We start from the raw sequence: 21,007 nt of genomic DNA, 5'->3' as shown, positions 1-21,007 counted from the left end.
AAAGGAAAGGAAAGGAAAGGAAAGGAAAGGAAAGGAAAGGAAAGGAATAAACCCAAATCAGAAATCCTAGTTGGTTCCTGAGAGGTTTGCCTCTAGCCTCCACAAGCACCACATCTATATCACCCACATACACATGAATACACACACAGAGCCTGTATGATATCCCCATACCCTGTACTTTTAAAACTATCTTTCCTTCAGTTGAATAGACTTGAACAAAATCTGGGCTGAGATGGTAGATGTATTGCACAAAGGGCACCGGAGAATCAAGGGATCAAGAGTGAGGTGGTGACATGGAAAACATAATTTTCACTGAGGCTGTGGGGAGTTTCCATACTAACATTTCTATTTGTGTTTGAGGGATTCAGAGTTTTGCACTGCACTTACTTTTCCAGTATCAGAGAGATATTGATATAGGATGGAACGAAGATCATTTTCTTGTTGGTAAGTATTCCATCTATCAGACTCCTTGCAACTTCATCTGGCTCTAATACAGGCCACAACCTGAAGGAAAGGGGGAAAGAGTTTATCTCCATTTACATTTCGTTTCTTCCTTTGGATGCTGGAATTGAACCCAGAACTTTTACACATACTAAGCATGTAGTCTGCCATTGAGGAAAAAAGCCCAGCCTCTCAATTTATATTGTTTTAAATTAACAAACGAAGGAAATTATCCTGTCTCTTCATCAAATTTAGAATTAGGATTTAAAATGTTCCAGGCTTCCCTGCGTGAATGTCACCTTTCCCCCTTCACACATCCCACACGGACATCTTGTTATCACGTTCTTATGCTCTTGGGTCCAGTCGGTCTGTCTGTTACCTCACCAGGTCAAAATAATTAAATCACAACAAGGTACAAGGTGGGGAAGGACCGAGGAGCCAGGGAACAAAATGGCGTGCATAGCATCACTCAGGGCCCAGGAAGGAAACACCAGATTTCCCACGCCTGTTGGGTGTTAAGAGAATCCTTTATGTCTGAGTACACTTCCTGTCATGTGTGGGTATCCATAGAGTTGAATTGCTTTGAGGTGCTTAGTACTTAGGATTTGCTTCTCTTGCAGTTTTATGGGAATTTAAGGTTTGTATAAGGAGTGCTCTACTACAACTGGTAGTTGGCATTTCTTGATTCAAAGGTCGCACACGTGTGTCATTGAGAAATGCTTATAACCTTTGTCCAGTGTTGGAGTCTTGACCATTAATGAAGACAAGAGAAAAATCAAAGCATAAAAATGGATTTTAGGTGTCACACCAAGGTTAGCATGCCTAGGCATGGTTGTGTGGGTGTTGGAATTGAATCTCATGAGATCGTCTGTGGTTTCCAAAGACTCATGTGTGATTGAGGAGCCTGTGATGCAGACTAGCAAACCCATCATGCAACAGGACAAATCAATACTTTCTAGATTATCCTGGCTCTGTCTCTTCCCTTCCTAATTTTGCAATGGAGTCTTCAATCCAGCCTTAGAGCCACATCTGACATGAGTACCTCAATGTCTGCCTCAGTGGGGAGGGAAGATTCAGGGTCCTGAGCCCTGGGCTTTGCCATGTCTGCAGCTATGATTGCTCCCGGCTTGTGGCCAACCTAACCATGTTCTTACTTTTCATAGCATCTTCCCCTGGGTAGATGGTATTCCTGACAAAGCGCATCAGACCCCACGCTGAGCACTTGCCAGGATTTTAATGGGCCCCACTGTCCTACATAGGAAAGTAACTAGGGGTTGAGATAGTGCCACTGGATTTACTTAAATGAGTGTGATGCACTTGTTAAGTTCCTATGACTGACTCAAGGCTCCATCCTCTGGGAGGGCTCCAGCTTAAAGGTTAGAACCGCTGCTTTCCATCTCACCTTGTACTCGGGTTTTTGGTGAAGCCAGTATTCACGAACACAGGGCAGAGACATGAGGTTTTGATACCAGTTTTCCCCAAGGTGTCGAGTTCTGCAGTCAGTGCTCTGTGGAAGCCCACAGCAGCGAACTTGCTGGAGCTGTGAGAAAATAAGCCATCAGCAAAGAAGTGGGGACAGTCTCTGCTGCCTGTGAGAAAACAGCTTCGTTTGTCCCAACCTGCTACTCTAGTTTTTCTGAGAGGGCAAATGATCATTCAGTTTTATTTTCTTATGTATTAAGCACAATTCTGAACATGCACAATACCTGTCTCTTTTATCTTTTGGGGTGCTGGGGATTGAACTCAGAGATTGACACATGGTGAGCATGTAGTCAACCATTGCTAACCCCCAAGCCCCTGTTTCTAATTTCTAACTAGCAAAGATAGCAAAAGGACCACTTTACAGATGGGCTTAATGCTTTCCACTGTATATGTGACCTTTTCTATGGTCCAGTCAACCTTCCAAAGGCTTCTTAATCAGGTTTTATTAGTTTTTATCTTTAAAAATGTGAGTCAGAAAAAGATACTTAAAACTCTATGAAACAAACATTGGCAAAGTTTTGTGGGACTGTGCTCATTTCTCCTCTCTTGATTAGTGGGTTGATGTTTCTCTCTTGGCGTCAGAAGCCTCATTGGTTTCCTAATGTCATTATGAATATTTAGAGTGAAAGGGCTCCTGATGGTGTTGGTAGGGTTGTGTTTGTAACCTTTTGATTTTTTTGTTTTTTGGATTATAAAATGTAGATAACAAAATATAAGGTTGTCTTGGGGTATTCAATAAATTAGCATATGGATGGTAACTTATTATCTACAAGGATCTATACAAGTTTTAATTGTAGTTTTTGTCCAGGTGACAAGAAATGTATCAGTGTTAGCCTCTCTCTTTCTCTCTCTCTCTCTCCCCCCCCTCTCTCTCTGTCTCCCTCTACTCTGTGTGTGTACAATGGAAACCTGAAGTACATTGAAATTTAACTCATCTGTGACCATATTTAGTGTGAGAGTGTGAGAGTGTTAGAAGTTATCTCTGTCTCTTTCTCCTTTTCACCCCCGCCCCATGTATGTGTGTACGTGTGTATGTAATGAAAACCTGAACTACATTGAAATTTGACTCACCTGTGACCATGTATAGTGTGAGAGATTGTTTGGTCTATGACCAAGTTTAGCTTTGAATATGCCTGTAAAGAAATAATACATGCATCTGCTACATCCACAGATCTTGGTAAAATTGTTTCTGAGATTATCTTGTATAGCAGAAGTATGGAAACAAGATGCCAAAAGCAGACTTCACAGGGATGTGCTGCAGAGGTCGAGTGTATCTGTGTCCCCAGGACACGGTGTGCAGTGTGTGTATCTCCTGGGAAGGCAGAGCTTCTCCATTTTCTTCTGTCCCACATGAATGCACATAGGCAACCCTACGCCTCTGTGCTGTGTTAGCCTTTGGGCACTTTGCTTTCCACTGTGTTTCTTGTCTCAACATCTACTCATTCTAGGATATAATGGAAACATACTCTATGGGGGAGTTCTCAGAACCCTAAAACATTCTAAATAAAATTAGAGCCAGTGTCCTTGTTTTAGAAGTCATTTAAAAATTATCCTAATGTATTATGTAAATTGCCTATTTCCAAATTACCAAGTTGTGGGCACTGAGGCCTGAAGACTAATAATCCCTAATTATTCTCTATAATTAATTCCTATAATAATCCCTATAATTATTTAATTATATAATATATGAATACATTTATAAATATATATTTATAAAATTATATTTATAAACACATAAATACATTAATTATAATAATCCCTATAATAATTTCCTATAAATAATCTCCAAACTAATAAGCAGAAATGCACAGTGCTGTGAGCATGCAATACCTACCAATATGGGATGAGATAAGGAATCACTCCATGGCCGCACACTGAAGCCACTGTGACAATGTGGCCAGAGTTTCTTCTCAGCATGGATGGAAGGAGCGCTTTTATGATCTTAAGGTCCAAGTGAAAAGGAAAGAAACAATGACATGGGTATTAGGCTGATTCCAGGCCAGGCAGCTTCATTTCCAATGCCTCTACCTAACTGGAAGAGGAGGCATTGGAAATCACACACTTGCAAGACTCTGAGGTTCCTTTCACACAGACAGAAAGGGAGAGTAACCGTGATGGTTCCGGGCAGTACTCAGAGTGTTCCCTAGATCGTGCTGAGGATCTGTGCTAGCTTGCTGCCCCTTCTTCCCTTCTGGAGGAATGAAATTGCTAGTTCCTTCCTGGATTTGCCACATAATCAACATTGTTATTTTTCACAGTGCTAGGGATTAACCCAGGAGGGCTTTGTGCATAGAAGGCAAACCCGGTGCTGCTGAGCTCTGAGAGATACTGTCAAGAGAGAGATCCACAGATGCAGGAATTGAAGGATGATTTACAGTTTTACAAATTCTTGGGCCCAGTTTGAAGAATGGGAATCTGTACTCACAACAAAGCAGTTGAAGTTCTATCCTGGCCCACAGCCACCATGCATAGAGAGCAGACTCAAATCTCTTTCTTGTAACACTATACGTTATAGGATACATTATGGGAAACAAAAGATTTTTTTGTTTCCAAATAAAGCCTCACTGTACAGTGCAAAATATCAGAACATTTTATAAGAATTTTACAGACTCACTCCTCAAATTCTATGTAAATTCCTAGAGCCCAGATTGCCAAGCCAATCCCCCTGCCAGCCCTGCCTGCAGATCTGTGTGGAGGTGATGAGAGTTCCTGGCTCTCTAAACCTCTACCTTTTGATATATTTTGTGACATAGCTATAATTTCCCATTAATTATTAGATAACTAAAATACAGGGTCTCTGTGTCATATGACTGGCATGTTAGCCAGGCCATGAGGGACTGACGAACGCTCTTGAAATCTAGGTTTTCTCCAGGTGCTATAGTAATTATCAAGCCCTGCAGCACTAATTCATATAAATGCTCCCTCCAGAGGGTTGAGAAGGATACTTCAGTTTCTCACAAACAACCAATAGTAAGAAATCTAACTCATCTCTTTATGCTCCAGAATTCCACTGATCTAGCAGGCTTGTTCATTCCACAGGCTGCTTATAACTGAGATTAGCTATGAATACAGACCAATGCAAACTTGTGAATTGACATAAAACATTTTGAGATTCTTCCCCCTTTTGGTAGCTTGATTGTGAATTTCTCAGGCAAGAACTTTGTAGATGACTATGTTATGTCAAAATGTCTACTTATCTTAGAGCCTAACCCAAAGTATCCCCAACTTCTGCACACATCTGAGTAGTTATTCTATGTCCTTTCAGCTCTAAACACCTATGAAAGGAAGACACAGACAGATGTATGCAACATACATTTCCTCTAAAATATTGGAAAGATGTACAGAAGAAATCTCAGCAAACCTTTACAAATATATATATATTTGTAGACCTGGTATATGCCAGGCCCTATATTAGATTTTGTTTGACAAAAAACCCAAATGGCTCTCTCTTTGGGGTGTCCTGTGTCCTCTTGAACTCTGAACCGTGCTGCCAGAGACCTGTGGCTCTTCTACTCAAATACTTTACAAGATTCTTGACTTAAACAAAACAAAACAAAACAAAACAAAACAAAACAAAACAAAAAGCAGGGCTGGAGAGATTGTTCAGTGGTTAAGAGCACTGCCTGCTCTTCCAGAGGTCCTGAGTTCAATTCCCAGCAACCACATGGTGGCTCACAACCATCTGTAATGTGATCTGATGCCCTCTTCTGGTGTGTCTGAAGACAGCTACAGTGGCACTCACATACATAAAATAAAGATAAACAAGTCTTAAAAAAAACTTCACCTCCCACCAATATTATGAACTCAATGAGTTTCTTGTATTGAAGAGATGTCAGACACACACATACACACAGAAATGTTTCTGACTTACTCACCCAAAAATGTCCTAGAATGTTGACCTCAAAGGTCTTGGTGATCTCCTCATCCTTGGCACTAAGAAGATCTGCTGGGTATATTGCCCCAGCGTTGTTTACCACGATCTCGATGTCACCTACTTCTTTCTTTACCTTTTAAAATGTAGAGAATGCACATACAGGGTAGGTCATTCTCACAAAGCTCATATTGATAGAGGACAGATGGATAGAGGTGTTTTTATATTCTATATTATAAGGATACACTCTCCACCACGTAAAAAGGAACCAGAGCATACACACTATTTATAGTTTAGCAATTCCACACTGTGCTCTGAGCTAACCACTTCATACCCTACCCCTAGCCCAAGGAGTCTAAGGTGGATGCCAGCACAAACTAGGCCAATTCAACTCCAAAAAATGCCTGAGCCCAATAACACAAAATGAGGGAGTGGTCCAAGGGATGATAACAGGAGATGCACAGACATCACAGGTCACTGGCTGAGATGACACGGAAGACAGATATCTAAGATATCAACCCGTCTTCTGAGAATAAAGAACAGCTTTAAGATGCAGTTTCTGTCTGTGCTCACTGGCTTTGGCGACAGCTAGCCTGGTCACAATGCAATCTAGGCTTCTGTTATTCCAGTACATGAGGTCTCAGAGTTCAGATGTGAACGAACCAGTTGAGTGACAAGAAGTGACCTATCATGAGGGAACTCTAAACTGTTTTGGCTAAAACCTTCAATTCTGTGCCCAGTATGTAATAGGCAGTGTGAAAGTTTATGAGCTTAAAAAAACAAGAATTAATGTTTGTGCTGGTAAATAATACTTATGTTCTGATGAAATATTTTTAAAGTGTTAAGTAATTAATCTTAGTTTTGCTACCCACTGGTCACGTGATCTTCATCTGGCCCAAACCTTCCAAGTTTTTATTTGCTTATCTGTAGTGAGGATAATGGGACTTTAAAAAATTAAATCAGATTAAAGAAGGCAGTAGCTTATCAGAGGGTTGAGGTTTTTGTAAGTACCCAGTGTTTACTTTTTAAAATAATGGGTATAGTGGGTGAGGGGATGGCTCAGTGGGTAAAAGCTTTTTTTTTTTTTCCAGACCTAACAATTCCAGGATCCACATCATGGAAGGAGAGACCTACTTTCAACAGTTGTCATCTGAATTCCACATACACATTGTGGGGTGTGTGTAACCCCCACTCCATGCATACACAGACGCACACACCCATGCAGTAAATAAAAAAAATGTTTAAAAAGTCATTAACTATGTTTTTCATAAAAGACTAGACTATACACAAACCAATAAAATGTCAGAGACGAGATAAGTTAAAGAAAAAGCAGAACAAAATCTAATTTTAAAAAAGTTAGAAAAGAGATCAAATTTTCTGCTGATAATTCATCTTTCGTTCCCTCTGGGCCAAACTTTTTGGTCACTGCAGATTTGATTCTGAATATGAAACAGTGACAGAGGCCAGAGATGAGTGGATATTAATATCAAGAAAGTTCTATATTTGTTCTCCTTCTGTCACACAGCAACTTGACTGAGCAGCTGACGTTTACCGGAAGTCAAGTAGCCCCAGACAATCTTTTTGTTTCCCAGCTCAAAGTTAGCTGATGCGTACGGTTATATGCAGACACCTGCATCCCGGTTCTCACCTGATCCACAGAGCTGTAAATCTCTGCCCGGTTGCTGCAGTCCACCACAAACACGTGCACAATTGCTCCCAGCTTCCTGCATTTGGCCGCTGTTTCCTCAACACCACGCTAGGGCAGAGGAGGGGGAAGGCAAATTAGAGAAAAGATCAGGCTCTTTAAAATACTTTAAAATCCTTGTCCAATAAGTCTCCTAACGTGAACTCAATATCTAATTACATTGACTAATTATACTGCCAAAGCAGCTGCGGAGGCAAGGAGAAACAAACCCTTCCGGTTAAGGCTTTTGCAGTTTCTCATCTTGGCCTGCTGGGCGTGCCTGTAGGTGATTTGTCTAGACTCTGTCTTAGCATGAAAGGCATCCCATAAGTCCTGGAAGATGCCGCGCCTCACAGCGGCAGGGAAGAAGTCTGAGCATGGAGGACAAAAGGAAGACTGGTCCACTTGTTCCAGCTGGCACACAGTTGCAGAGCAATACCCGTTGCGGGCAGTAAGGTGCTGAGCAGCAGTCCAGCGGTGACTCTAGATGGCTCCTACTAGCAACTTGGATTCACTCTCCTGGTGCAAGGAGAGAATCGTATCCGAGAAAAGCTTCCACAGGGAAACTGTTACTACACATGACAGTCTTAACTGGGTATTTATTCTTTTGGAGCTTTAGGGGAGGGAAAGGCCAAGAACCAATGGTTGAGTTCCCACTAAGGTGAGAATTACACACAAGTCCTCCAAGACATGGAGACAGCTTATTTTTAGCCTAAATTCAGAGGCCTCTTACCTAAGATTGTCCTAATGTGGTGTGTGTGTGTGTGTGTGTTCTCTCATGTTGTTTTAGACCAGTTGTTATTCTCTATCCCTTCCTTACTATGTGTACCCCAAGTGGGTCGACAACTCAAGCCAATCCTGCCTCAACATCCTGAATGTTGGAATTACAGGTGTGAGTCACCACACTTGGCTTTTTTTTTTTTTGACCTACATTTCACGAAAATTTGGATTCTTTCCAAGTTTTGACACTTACTGATTTTATAGGGAATATTATGTGGTTCAAATTGTTTTTGAAAATCAAGTTTTTCCTCTCACTGTTGTCCCCATTTCTCTGTGATGAAGAGTGAGGATGCCCAGGAAGCATGCTGGGATAGCAATCATGTCAGCTGTCCCTGAGTGGATGGTGGGTTTGGCTTACCCTGGTTGCCTCCCTTAATCCCCTTTGCATTTCCCTGCCTTGGCTAAACCACAAAGCAATGATAGAAGTCTCAAAGAACAGACTTTAAGGAGAATTAGGGTGTCACTACAAAACCACCTGTCCCTTCACATAGATTTGGGGTGGGCTGCCGCATAGAGCCATAGTCTTCATGGGGCTGTGAAATTGAGCTGTGGTCTGGGCAGGAGAGTTTTCTGCTAATGTTGGCTTCATTTCCACTAATGAAGGCTGCTTACTGCCAGCTGGCCCAGCTGCCCTCCTCACAAGTCTCATACAGACTTGAGAGCTGTAGAGAGAGGCAGTAACCAGAGAATCAAACAAAGGATTTGACTGAAGAAGAAACAATATGACAGTGTTATTTTCTTCAGTAGCACAACCACCAGCAAGCTGTCCGTACTCCTGTAATAAGCCCTCATCTAAGCTCAAGTTAGCAAAACTAACTAAACTCATCAGTTTACACACGTAGGAAAGACATGAAAGTACAAGAGGACAGTGAGAAAGGGGATCAGCAAGAGTGGGAGGGGACCAGAGATAACGACGGAGAACAGTGAATATGATCAGAATATACGTGCCTATGACAGCTTACAGTGAAACCCAGTATGGAGTCTGAGTAATAGATGCGAGTAACTTGCAAACAGTCCAGTTTTATAATTAATCTGGAGCACAGCAGAATGTAGCTCTTTGTTACCTTTGCACAGGAAGCACCTTCTGGGATATCAACGTCTCTGTGCATTGCTAATCCCTGTGTCCTTTTTATTAATGTACAAACTAGTATGTTCCATGATGGCATTCCCCCACACGAGGCATGACAGAGCCCATGCTTGCTGTCTTCTCCTACTCTCTTTGGTCTCTTAATAATTCTACCTGTAGCCAGGGCTGGCATCTAACTTGTCTTAGTTCCTCCAGTGCTATGACCAGAGCAGAGTGACCATGCCCTCATAATCCTCCCCCCCCCCCCCCCGCTGCGTGTCCCCCCCCACCCCCCCACCATATCCTTCTCTTTGTGAGTCTGGCTCCTTTTTACCTAACCTGACGTCAAGTTTCGCCCATTATCTTGCAAACAGAATGATCTCACTCTTCCAACAGACTGAACGATGTCCTTCCTCTGTGTATGTGTGTGTGTTCTAATCCACATCTATGGGTGCACACCTAGGCTGGGCCCACAATTTTTCTATTTTGTCATTGTGTTCTTTTTTTTTTTTTTTTTTTTATTCTTCAGCTGACAGCAAGAGGGTTTATTGGACAAGAGTTACACTCGGTCACAAGAGAGAGCAGAACTAGTCCAGAATGCCAGAGGTCCGGGGCAGAGGGCCAGTGGGACTGGTTTTGGTTGTAAGAAAGGCAGTCATTTTCCCAGGTGATCTTGGTGAGGTTGACATTCCAGGTCTACAGAGACTTAGTACTGACAGCAGCATACAGTCCCAACAGCTTGTTCCCACTGTCCCGAGCCTTCGGCATCCCCCACTTCTGCTCCCGCAGGCTTTGTGAGTGCACAAGCTGGGTTCTACTTGGACCTCTGCCTCATCTTTCTTCTCTTGCGCTTCAGCCTGCGCCTTCTCTTCTTCTGCCACTTCACTCTTATGGCGCAGGAGTCTCAAGGAAGATGGCACCAAGACCGAGAGGTGTCATTGCGTTCTTAAATTTGCTTTTCGTTCCTTGCATACATGTGTATGCTCTTATTATTTTATTCCCCGTTACCTTCCTGCAGACCCCCCCTCCCTCCCTAACAGCTGTATTTCATGCCTCTGTATCACTGTTTTTAAAGCCAGGGGCTTCTCTGTGGTCTTGCTTTTCACCTATAAGGAAAAGGAGCCAGCTTTGATGGAACGCTAGCTGGCCCCTCTGTGAACAGGGAAACCAGAGTTACACTTGCAGCTTTACAGCCAATCATTTGATGTCTTAAATGCTTAATCATGAAATCCAAGACTTCAAAGAGAATTTACAAGATGAGTTACTCAGTTTTCAGTCCCCCCTCCCCCGCCACTCCCAAAAGTGGAAGTCATCTTTAATGTGATCTCTTTCTAGCTTTACTGTTTCTGTGTCTGAAGATTTTCAAATTAAAGGAAGTATACTAAGTTAAGTATTGATGTCTTCCCACCACGCACACTTGGGAGGTGATCTGAAAGATCCATGAAGCCTCTTCATGATGTATTCTTGTTTATATTTTTTACAAGGGTCTGAGAATAGCAGACTCAGTTTTCTCAACTCCAAGAAGACTGCCTGGGACCTCTGCGGGATTTGCTAATCTCAGAACCATCTCCATGTACCATATTAGCTCATCTTGCCCACAAATGCCTGTATCTGCCTCTCTTTAGTTTCTGCATCTTGGGATTCTTCGCTGCTCAAAATGAACCAAAGGGAATTTAGTGCCTTATATTCACGAACATTCTGAAGGCCGGGAAAACTGAGTGCTAACTGCAGATGGCAAAGAACATAAAAAAGTTACCTGAAGCCAAGCCAAACCCCTTTGGAAACTGCTTCTTAGCAAACAAACAAACAAACAAACACCCCACGTTTCTCCAGTCTGAGCCGCTGTATCTGGTACATGTCAGTCCAGAAATTTGTTTTTGATTTCCTTGTAGTGCTGGGACTCAAACCCAGCCACAGCTGGATCTAATATCTAGCTTGTATGAGCTAGATAATTGCTGTACCACCGGGGCGTATCCCCAGTCCAGTTCTTCAAAGATTACAATCCCAGAGACAGTTTCTTGTGGCACATATTTTCACTGCCTTGTGGGAATGTGCACATTTAGGAGAAAGTGACACAAGACGTCAATGCCTTCAGACTTAAGGGTAGTTAACAGCATTTATAAATATACAGGAGGGCAACAGCTTCATAAATGGCCCAGCCTATGTATCCATTACCATATGTGATGCTGCACAAGTGACAGGCCACGTTAATCACTTAGAGTATTGCTCTCTTTATTTACTCTTCTTGCTAAGGACCCGGCAAGTCTTTTTTTTTTTTTCTGCTAAAGGTCAGATATAAATATTTTAGGATTGCTGGAGTGTGAGTGAAGGTACCATGGGTTTCTACTGTAAGTTCTTTATGTGGTTTTTATCTTGAGAATCCTTCAAATGTGTAAAACTTTGAGCTGTAGCTGTGGCTCGGTGGTAGAGTGCTTGCCTGGCATGGACTAAACCCCAGTTTCAGTTTCTATAGCAGAAAGGGACAAATGACTATCTGATAAATAAAAATCTGAAAGCATAAAGTCATCCCTAGCTTTAATAAATTGTATGTTGGCCAATTTGGTTGCTGGCAATAGTTACCTGGATGTTTTGTCTCCCTCTGAGATCTTATCCCAATTGTAGAGATTTTTTTTTTTAAAGTAAAGTTGAAGTAAGTTATGTGGCTTGCCTAACTACAGCAGCTGGGAAGCTTCCTGACTCCTGCATCTCTTGTTATCAAGTTGTACACCATGGTAGAAACAAACAAACAAACAAACAAAACAACAAACAACCCCCCCAACCTTAGTTCTCCAGTGCATTGGTTCCATCTAGTTCACCTGTCGAAGGGATCTAGAAAGCCTCCAGGAGTTTATTAAAACTTTGAAAAGGAAAACACAAAGAAAAGCCAGCATTAAGTCAGGTAATTAGAGAAACATATGCCTTATTATTTTGTGACTTTAAAAGATTGTCAGAAACATGTATTATTACCTTATTAATATCCCACAGGACCAACCTGCTTTTTCGCTTTGCAAATTCGTAAGCAGTCAGCCTGCCTATTCCGTGTCCGGCCCCTGTGATGAGAACAGTTTGTCCGGCCACAGATTTCCTTCTCCGGGGAATGAAGAACTTTACCAGTGACTCCAGGTAGGAGTAGATGATGATGCCTACCAGCAGGAGAAGCTCCAGGACCAGGTTCATGACTCTGCACTGCCCTCTCCCTTGGGGTCTGTTCTCCCAATAGACGTGTCTGAGCAGAGCTCCACAGAGAGCCCTGTCAGATATTATGGACTGCTGGAGAAGAGGCAGACTTTGACTGTGTCCCCTGACACATCAAATACACCTTTGGTTTTTGAAATGATGCCAGTTTCAAACACAAGCACAGCATAGGTCAGGGAACCCAGCAGGGATGTGCCCTTTGGACCCGATTATCTGAAAAGCACTTGTGTACCATGTTTCAACACAAGACTTCACCTCTCAAAGTTATTCTGGAAGTATTGCATCAGCTAATGGTCTGTTATCATTTGAGCGTGTGTGTGTGTGTGTGTGTGTGTGTGTGTGTGTGTGCATTCATATTTAATCATGGTGGAAACATTATATTAGAGAAACTTTAAGGGATTAGTGAGATGGCTTAGCAGTCAAAATTGCTTGCTATGCAAGCCTATCACCTGAGTCTGCTCCCCAAATCCATAGTGGAGGGAGATAGCCAACTCCACACACACATACACACAAGCAGGGAGAGACACACAAAGACACATACATACTCACATACACACATAGCCACATAGCCACACATACATAGACACACATATACATACATGCTCACATACACACAAATACACACACATATACAGACATGTACATACAAACACACACATTAAAATGAGGAAGCTAAAATATGGGTCAACAAAGCTTAACTAGTCAACTCATGTATTCACGGAAGTGCAGCGTCAAAGTTACGACTTTCCTCTGAAACCGCTGAGGCTGAGGAGAATTCAGGTTATAGAAAACAGTCAGTTCTCTTCATAACACTGGGAAGAAAAATCACAAGACCAGATGTTATAAACCTCAACTTAAAAGTGCTGACACTGTCTTAGCACTTAGGCAGTGGTGACAAATACTGTGGGCTAGGTGACCTATTACACACAGTCCTAGTGTCTGTGTAGCCTGAGCTGTAATTGGGTTGTGTGTCAAGTGGAAACTGGCTTCTTTGTTTGCCAGACAGCTGTCATTTCACTGCTACTGCACTCAACAGAATGAGGAGGAAATTCTCTGTGGTCAACTTTATAAAGACTACAGATGGCTAGCATGACGTAATCACCTCCCAAAGTTCCAACATCCTAACTCTATATTAATAGTAGGTAGATTCCAGCATAAGAAATTAAGAGGACACATTCTGGCTAGAGCCATTTCTAATAATTGAAAACTGGAAATAACCGCTGTCCATCAATGAGTGGGTAAAGTGTTGGACATATATACAATAGAATACTATTCTTCCTTCTTTAATTTTTTTTTTTTTTTGGTTTTTCGAGACAGGGTTTCTCTGTGTAGTCCTGGCTGTTCTGTAACTCACTCTGTAGACCAGGCTGGCCTTGAACTCAGAAATCCGCCTGCCTCTGCCTTTAATCTAGGATTAAAGGCGTGCACCACCACTGCCCGGCTAAAAAAAAAATTTATTGGATATTTTATTTACATTTCAGATGTTATCCCCTTTCCCCATTCCCCCACCCCAGGAACTTCCTATCCCATCCCCCTTCCTCCTGCCTCTGTGAGGATGTGCCCCCACCCACCCACTCACTCCCACTTCCCCGCCTTCGAATTCCCCTACACTGTGACATCCAACCTTCATGGGACCAAGGACTTCCTCTCTTACCTATGCCCGACAAGGCCATCCTTCCCTACATATACAGCTGGAGCCATGGGTCCTTCCCTATGTGCTCCCAGGCTAGTGGTTTAGACCCTGGGAGCTCTGGTTGGTTGGTATTGTTGCTCTCCCCATGAGGCCAAAAACCCCTTCAGCGCCTTCAGTTTTCTTTTTAACTTCTCCATTGGGAACCCTATGATCAGTTTAATGGTTAGCTGTGAGCATCTATCTGCCTCTGTATATGTCAGGCTCTGGCAGACCTCCAAGGAGACAGCTATATCAGGCTCAAGTCAGCATACACTTCCTGGTATTCACATCAATGTCTGCCTTTGATGACTGCACCTGGGATGGATACTCAAGTGGAGCAGTCTCTCTAGATGATCCCTCCTTCAGTTTCTGTCCCACATTTTGTCTCGATGTTTGCTCCCATGAGTATTTTGCTACTCCTTCTAAGAAGGACTGAAGCACCCACACTTTGGTCTTCCTTCTGCATGAGCTTCATGTGGTCTGTGAGTTGTATCTTGGTTATTGTGGGCTTTTGGGCTAATATGCACTTATCAGTGAGTGCATACCATGTGTGTTCTTTTGTGATTGGGTTGCCTCACTCAGGATGATATTTTCTAGTTCCATCCATTTGCCTAAGAACTTCATGAATTTATTGTTTTTAATAGCTGAATAGTACTCCATTGTGTAAATGTACCAGATTTTCTGTATCCACTCTTCTGTTGAAGGACATCTGGTTTCTTTTCAGCTTCTGGCTATTATAAATAAGGCTGCTATGAACATAGTGGAGCATGTGTCCTTGTTATATGTTGGAGCATCTTCTATGCCCAGGAGTGGTATAGCTGGGTCCTCAGGTAATGCTATGTCCAATTTTCTGAGGAACTGCCAGACTGATTTCAAGAATGGTTGCATCAGCTTGCAATCCCACCAACAATGGAGGAGTGTTCCTCTTTCTCCACATCCTCAACAGCATCTACTATCACCTGAGTTTTTGATCTTAGCCATTCCGACTGGTGTGAGGTAGAATCTCAGGGTTGTTTTGATTTGCATTTCTCTGATGACTAAGGATGTTGAACATTTCTTTTTTGTTCATTTGTCTGTTTGTTTGTTTATTTGTTTTTGAGACAGGGTTTCTCTGTGTAGCCTTGGCTGTCCTGGAACTCACTCTGTAGACCAGGCTGGCCTTGAACTCAGAAATCTGCCTGCCTCTGCTTCCCGAGTGCTGGGACTAAAGGCGTGTTTCATCACTGCCTGGCTTGTTGAACATTTTTTTAGGTGCTTCTCAGCCATTCGAGCTTCCTCCGTTGAAAATTCTTTGTTTAGCTCTATACCCCATTTTTAGTAGGGTTATTTGGTTGTCTGGAGTCTGATTTCTTGAGTTCTTTGTATATATTGGATATTAGCCCTCTATCAGATGTAGGATTGGTAAAGATCTTTTCCCAATCTGTTGGTTGCTGTTTTGTCCCATTGACTGTGTCCTTTGCCTTACAGAAGCTTTGCAATTTTATGAGGTCCCATTTGTCAATTCTTCATCTTAGAGCATAAGCCATTGGTGTTCTGTTCAGGAACTTTTCCCCTGTGCCTAGGTATTCAAGGCTCTTCCCCACCTTCTCTTCTATTAGTTTCAGTGTATCTGGTTTTATGTGAAGGTCCTTTATCCACTTGGACTTGAGCTTTGTACAAGGAGATAAGAATGTTTCGATTTGCGTTCTTCTACATGCTGACCTCCAGTTGAACCAGCACTATTTTTTGAAAATGCTGTCCTTTTTCCACTGGACGGTTTTAGCTCCTTTGTCAAAGATCAAGTGACCATAGGTGTGTGGGTTCATATCTGGATCTTCAATTCTATTGCATTGATCTTCCTGCCTGTCTCTGTACCAATACCATGCAGTTTTTATCACTATTCTCTGTAGTACAGCTTTAGGTCATGGATGATGATCGCCCAGAAGTTCTTTGGTTATTGAGAATAGTTTTTGATATTATGGGTTTTTTGTTATTCCAAATGAATTTGCAAATTGTTCTTTCTATCTCTATGAAGAATTGAGTTGTAATTTTGTTAGGGATTACATTGAATCTATAGATTGCTTTCAGCAAGATGGCCATTTTTACTATATTAATTCTGCCAATCCTTGACCATGGGTTTCCATCTTCTGAGATCTTCAATTTCTTTCTTCAGAGACTTGAAGTTCTTGTCATACAGGTCTTTCACTTGCTTGATTAAATTCACACCAAGATATTTTATATTATTTGTGACTATTGTGAAGGATGTCATTTCCTTAATTTCTTTCTCAGTCTGCTTATCCTTTGAGTAGAGGAAGGCTACTGATTTGTTCAAATTAATTTTATATCCACCCACTTTGTTGAAGTTGTTTATCCGGTTTAGGAGCTCTCTGGTGGACGCTTTGGGGTCACTTAAGTATGCTATCATATCATCTGCAAATAGTGATATTTTGACTTCCTCCTTTCTTATTTGCATTCCTTTGTCCCCCTTTTGTTGTCTAATTGCCCTGGCTAGGACATCCAGTACTATATTCAATAGGTAGGGAGAGCGTGGACAGCCTTGTCTAGTCCCTGATTTAAGTTTCTCTCCATTTAGTTTGATGCTGGCTACTGGTTTGCTGTAAATTGCTTTTACTATGGGCCTTGAATTCCTTATCTTTCCAGGACTTTTACCATGAAGGGATGTTGAATTTTGTCAAATGCTTTCTCAGCATCTAGTGAGATGATCATGTGGTTTTTCTCTTTGAGTTTGTTTATATAGTGGATTACATTGATGGGTTTCCAAATATTGAACCATCCCTGCATTCCGGGGATAAAGCCTATTTGATCATGATAAATGATTGTTTTGATGTATTCCTGGATTTGATTTTCCAGAATTTTATTGAATATTTTTGCATCGATGTTCATAAGGGAGATTGATCTGAAGTTCTCTTTCAGTGTTGGGTCTTTGTGTGGTTTAGGTATGAGAGTAATTGTGGCTTCATAGAATGAATTGGGTAGTTTCTTTTATTTCTATGTTGTGGAATAGTTTCAAGAGAATTGGTATTAGGTCTTTCTTGAAGGTCTGATAGAATTCTGCACTAGAACCATCTAGTCCTGTGCTTTTTTTGGTGGGGAGACTTTTAATGACTGCTGCTATTTCCTTAGGGGTTATAGGACTATTTAGATGGTTTATCTGCTCCTGATTTAACTTTGGTACCTGGTATCTGTCTAGAAAATTGTCCATTTCATCCAGATTTTCCAGTTTGGTTGAGTATAGGCTTTTGTAGTAGGATCTGATGATATTTTGAATTTCCTCAGTTTCTGTTGTTATGATTCCCTTTTCCATTCTGATTTTATTAATTTGGATACTGTCTCTGTGCCCTCTGGTTAGTCTATCTTGTTGATTTTCACAAAGAACCAGCTCCTGGTTTTGTTGATTCTTTGTATAGTTCCTTTTGTTTCTACTTGGTTGATTTCAGCCCTGAGTTTGATTATTTCCTGCCATCTATTCCTCTTGGGTGCAGGTGTATTTGCTTCTTTTTGTTCTAGAGCTCTCAGATGTGCTGTCAAGTTGCTAGTATATTCTTTTTCCAGTTTCTTTTTATAGGCACTTAGAGTTATGAATTCTCCTCTTAGCGTTGCTTTCATTGCATCCCATAAGTTTTGGCATGAAGAGCCTTCATTTTCATTAAATTCTAAAAAGTCTTTAATTTCTTTCTTTATTTCTTCCTTGACCAAGTTATCATTGAGCAGAGCATTGTTCAATTTCCACTTGTATGTGGACTTTCCATTGTTTTTGTTATTTTTGAAGACCAGCCTTAGTCTGTGGTGATCTGACAGGATGCAAGGGATTATTTCAATCTTATTGTACCTATTGAGGCCTGTTTTGCGACCAGTTATATAGTATATTTTGGAGAAGGTCCCATGCGGTGCTGAGAAAAAGGTATATTCTTTTGTTTTGGGATGAAATATTCTATAGATATATGTTAAATCCATTTGGATCATAACTTCTGTTAGTTTCACTGTGTCTCTGTTTAGTTTCTGTTTCCATGATCTGTCCATTGCTGAGAGTGGGGAGTTGATATCCCCCACTATTATTGTGTGAGGTGCAATTTGTGCTTTGAGCTTTAGTAAAGTTTCTTTTATGTATGTAGGTGCCCTTCCATTTGGAGCATAGATGTTTAGAATTGAGAGTTCATCTTGGTAGATTTTTCCTTTGATGAGTATGAAGTGTCCTTCCTTATCTTTTTTGATAACTTTTGGTTGAAAGTCAGTTTTATTTGATATTAGAATAGCTACTCGAGCTTGTTTCTTGGGACCATTTGCTTGGAAATTTGTTTTCCAACCTTTCATTCTGAGGTAGTGTCTGTCTTTGTCACTGAGGTGCATTTCTTGTATGCAGCAAAATTCTGGGTCCTGTTTATGTATCCAGTCTGTTAATCTACGTCTTTTTATTGGGGAATTGAGTCCATTGATATTAAGAGATATCAAGGAAAAATGATTGTTGCTTTCTGTTATTTTTGTTATTAGAAGTTGAATTACATTTATGTGGCTATCTTCCTTTGGGGTTGTTGGAAGATTACTTTCTTGCTCTTTCTAGGTTGTCGTTTCCCTCTTCATGTTGAAGTTTTCCATCTATTATCCTTTGTAGGACTGGATTTGTGGAAAGATATTGTGTAAACTTGCTTTTGTCATGGAATCCACAGTGATTGAAAATTTTGCTGGGTATAGTAGTCTGGGCTGGCATTTGTGTTCTGTTAGGGTCTGAATGAGATCAGTCCAGGATCTTCTGGCTTTTATAGTCTCTGGTGAGAAATCTGGTGTAATTCTTATAGGTCTGCCTTTATATGTTACTTGACCTTTTTCCCTTACTGATTTTAATATTTTTTCTTTGTTTTGTGCATTTGATATTTTGATTATTATGTGATGGGAAGAATTTCTTTTATGGTCTAGTCTATTTGGAGTTCTGTAGGCTACTTGTATGTTCATGGACATCTCTTTCTTTAGGTTAGGGAAGTTTTCTTCTATAATTTTGTTGAAGATATTTACTGGCCTTAAGTTGGGAATCTTCATTCTCATCTATACCTATTATCCTTAGGTTTGGTCTTCTCATTGTGTCCTGGATTTCCTGAATGTTCTGGGTTAGGAGCTTTTTGCATTCTGCATTTACTTTGACAGTTGTGTCAATGTTTTCCAATCTTCTGCACATGAGATTCTCTCTTCTATCTCTTGTATTCTGTTGGTGATGCTTTCGTCCATGACTCCTGATCTCTTTCCTAGGTTTTCTATCTTCAGAGCAGAGTAGTCTCCTTTTGGGATTTCTTTATTGTTTCTACTTCTATTTTTAGATCCTGGATGGTTTTGTTTAATTCCTTCACCTGTTTGGCTGTGTTTTCTTGCAATTCTATAAGGGACTTTCATGTTTCCTCTTTAAGGGCTTCTACCTGTTTACCTGTGTTCTCCTGTATTTTTTTTTAAGGGAGTTGTTTATGTCCTTCTTAAAGACCTCTTTCATCATCATGAGAAGTGATTTTAAATCTGAATCCTGCTTTTCCAGTGTGATGGGGTGTCCAGGACTTGCTATGGTGGGAGAACTGGGTTCTGATGATGTCAGGTAACATTGGTTTCTGTTTCTTATGTTCTTGTGCTTGTCTTTTGCCATCTGGTTATCTCCAGTGCTCCCTGCACTCATTGTCTCTGATTGGAGCCTGTCTCTCCTGTTATCTTGCTTGTGTCAGAACTCCTCAGAATCCAGATGTCTTTGTGATCCTGTGATCCTGAGCTCCAGGGTGGAAGAGCTCCTGGGACTCAGGCTACCTCTGGGATCCTGACATCCTATGATCCTGGACATGTTAGAGCTCCTGAGAACCCAGCGTCCTCAACTGCTGAGTGCAGAGGATGTGGTTCTTCCGCTGCTCTGAGTGCAGAGGTTCCTCTGGGATGGGTCAGGATATGGTGTCTTCATGGGAGCAGACCAGCTAGGAGTCTGCCCCAGCAGGAAGAACCAAGCGAGGGGAAAAAGGGGAGTGGTATTCCAGAGGGCGGGGTTTGGGTGGGTGATGGATCCTGAGTGCCTCAGGCTCTGGTCTGCAGCTCTGGGGCATAGCGTTGTGGGGGAGGGTTCTTACCCACTGCTCTGAGAACAGTGGTTCCTCTAGGATGGGTCTGAACATGGTGTCTTCATGGGAGCAGACCAGGTAGGAGACTGCCCCAGCAGACAGGCAGTGTTCTTCCTTTTAAGGAAGAAATTTAGATACATGCTACAACATGGTGATCCTCAGTTATAATATTCAAAGCGAAATAAGCCAGACACAAATCCACATGAGTTCTGAATATGTTTATACAAGGCACCTAAGATAGTGAGAGGCCAAACTTACTCCATCTTGGGACCGGCCTCCACCTTAAAGAAAAGAAAAAAATCCTGAGAACTTGATCTGCAGCAGAACCCAAGCTGGACCCACGTACCAAGAAGGACCCCATGGCTTGTTCATGGCCAGAGTTACTCCCTAGCTACTTCTTAGCAGTAGTTAATCAAAGATTAGTCTGATTGTTTCAGATGTAATTTCAGACTGTGATTGTATACCCTCTTGCTTCAGAGCACCCACTAGTTGGCTTACAATAGACATTCAGTTAGATACTTGCCAGGCTAGACACCCTCTCACTTACTTCCATTTCCTATAAAACCTTGTCCTGCTGAGGGTTCGAGACTGCTCTGCCTTCCCTTCCCATTCTGCTGTATCAAGGTTGGGCTAGAGGAGAGCCCAAGCCCAAGCTTGTAATAAAGAGACCCTAATGCTATTACATCAGAAACAGCTCCTTGGTGGTCTTTTGGGGTTGATGAATGCTTCCTGACACAAT

At 41.6% G+C, this 21,007-nt stretch overlaps 1 protein-coding gene across 2 annotated transcripts in view; it reads right to left on the bottom strand.

Moving 5' to 3' along the window:
* Hsd17b13 (hydroxysteroid 17-beta dehydrogenase 13) overlaps nt 1–12,603 on the bottom strand; it is a 14,789-nt gene extending 2,186 nt beyond the window's left edge. The window contains exons 1-6 of one of the 2 annotated variants that reach the window (XM_028773692.1): nt 12,292–12,603; nt 7,443–7,550; nt 5,799–5,930; nt 3,758–3,864; nt 1,844–1,981; nt 388–504 (exon numbers count right to left, since the gene is read on the bottom strand). In XM_028773692.1, coding sequence (XP_028629525.1) covers nt 388–504; nt 1,844–1,981; nt 3,758–3,864; nt 5,799–5,930; nt 7,443–7,550; nt 12,292–12,501 — 812 coding nt within the window. In that variant the 5' untranslated portion in view covers nt 12,502–12,603. The remainder of the gene's footprint in view (nt 1–387; nt 505–1,843; nt 1,982–3,757; nt 3,865–5,798; nt 5,931–7,442; nt 7,551–12,291) is intronic. The other variant, XM_028773693.1, reaches the window with a different exon arrangement.
* Between the last annotated feature and the right edge of the window lie 8,404 nt (nt 12,604–21,007).

Source organism: Grammomys surdaster, unplaced genomic scaffold (genome assembly GCF_004785775.1).
Source record: "Grammomys surdaster isolate TR1022 unplaced genomic scaffold, NIH_TR_1.0 233, whole genome shotgun sequence".
Taxonomy (NCBI): domain Eukaryota; kingdom Metazoa; phylum Chordata; class Mammalia; order Rodentia; family Muridae; genus Grammomys; species Grammomys surdaster.
The sequence above is the reverse complement of the archived record's forward strand: the minus strand, read 5'-3'. Positions and strand labels throughout refer to the sequence as shown.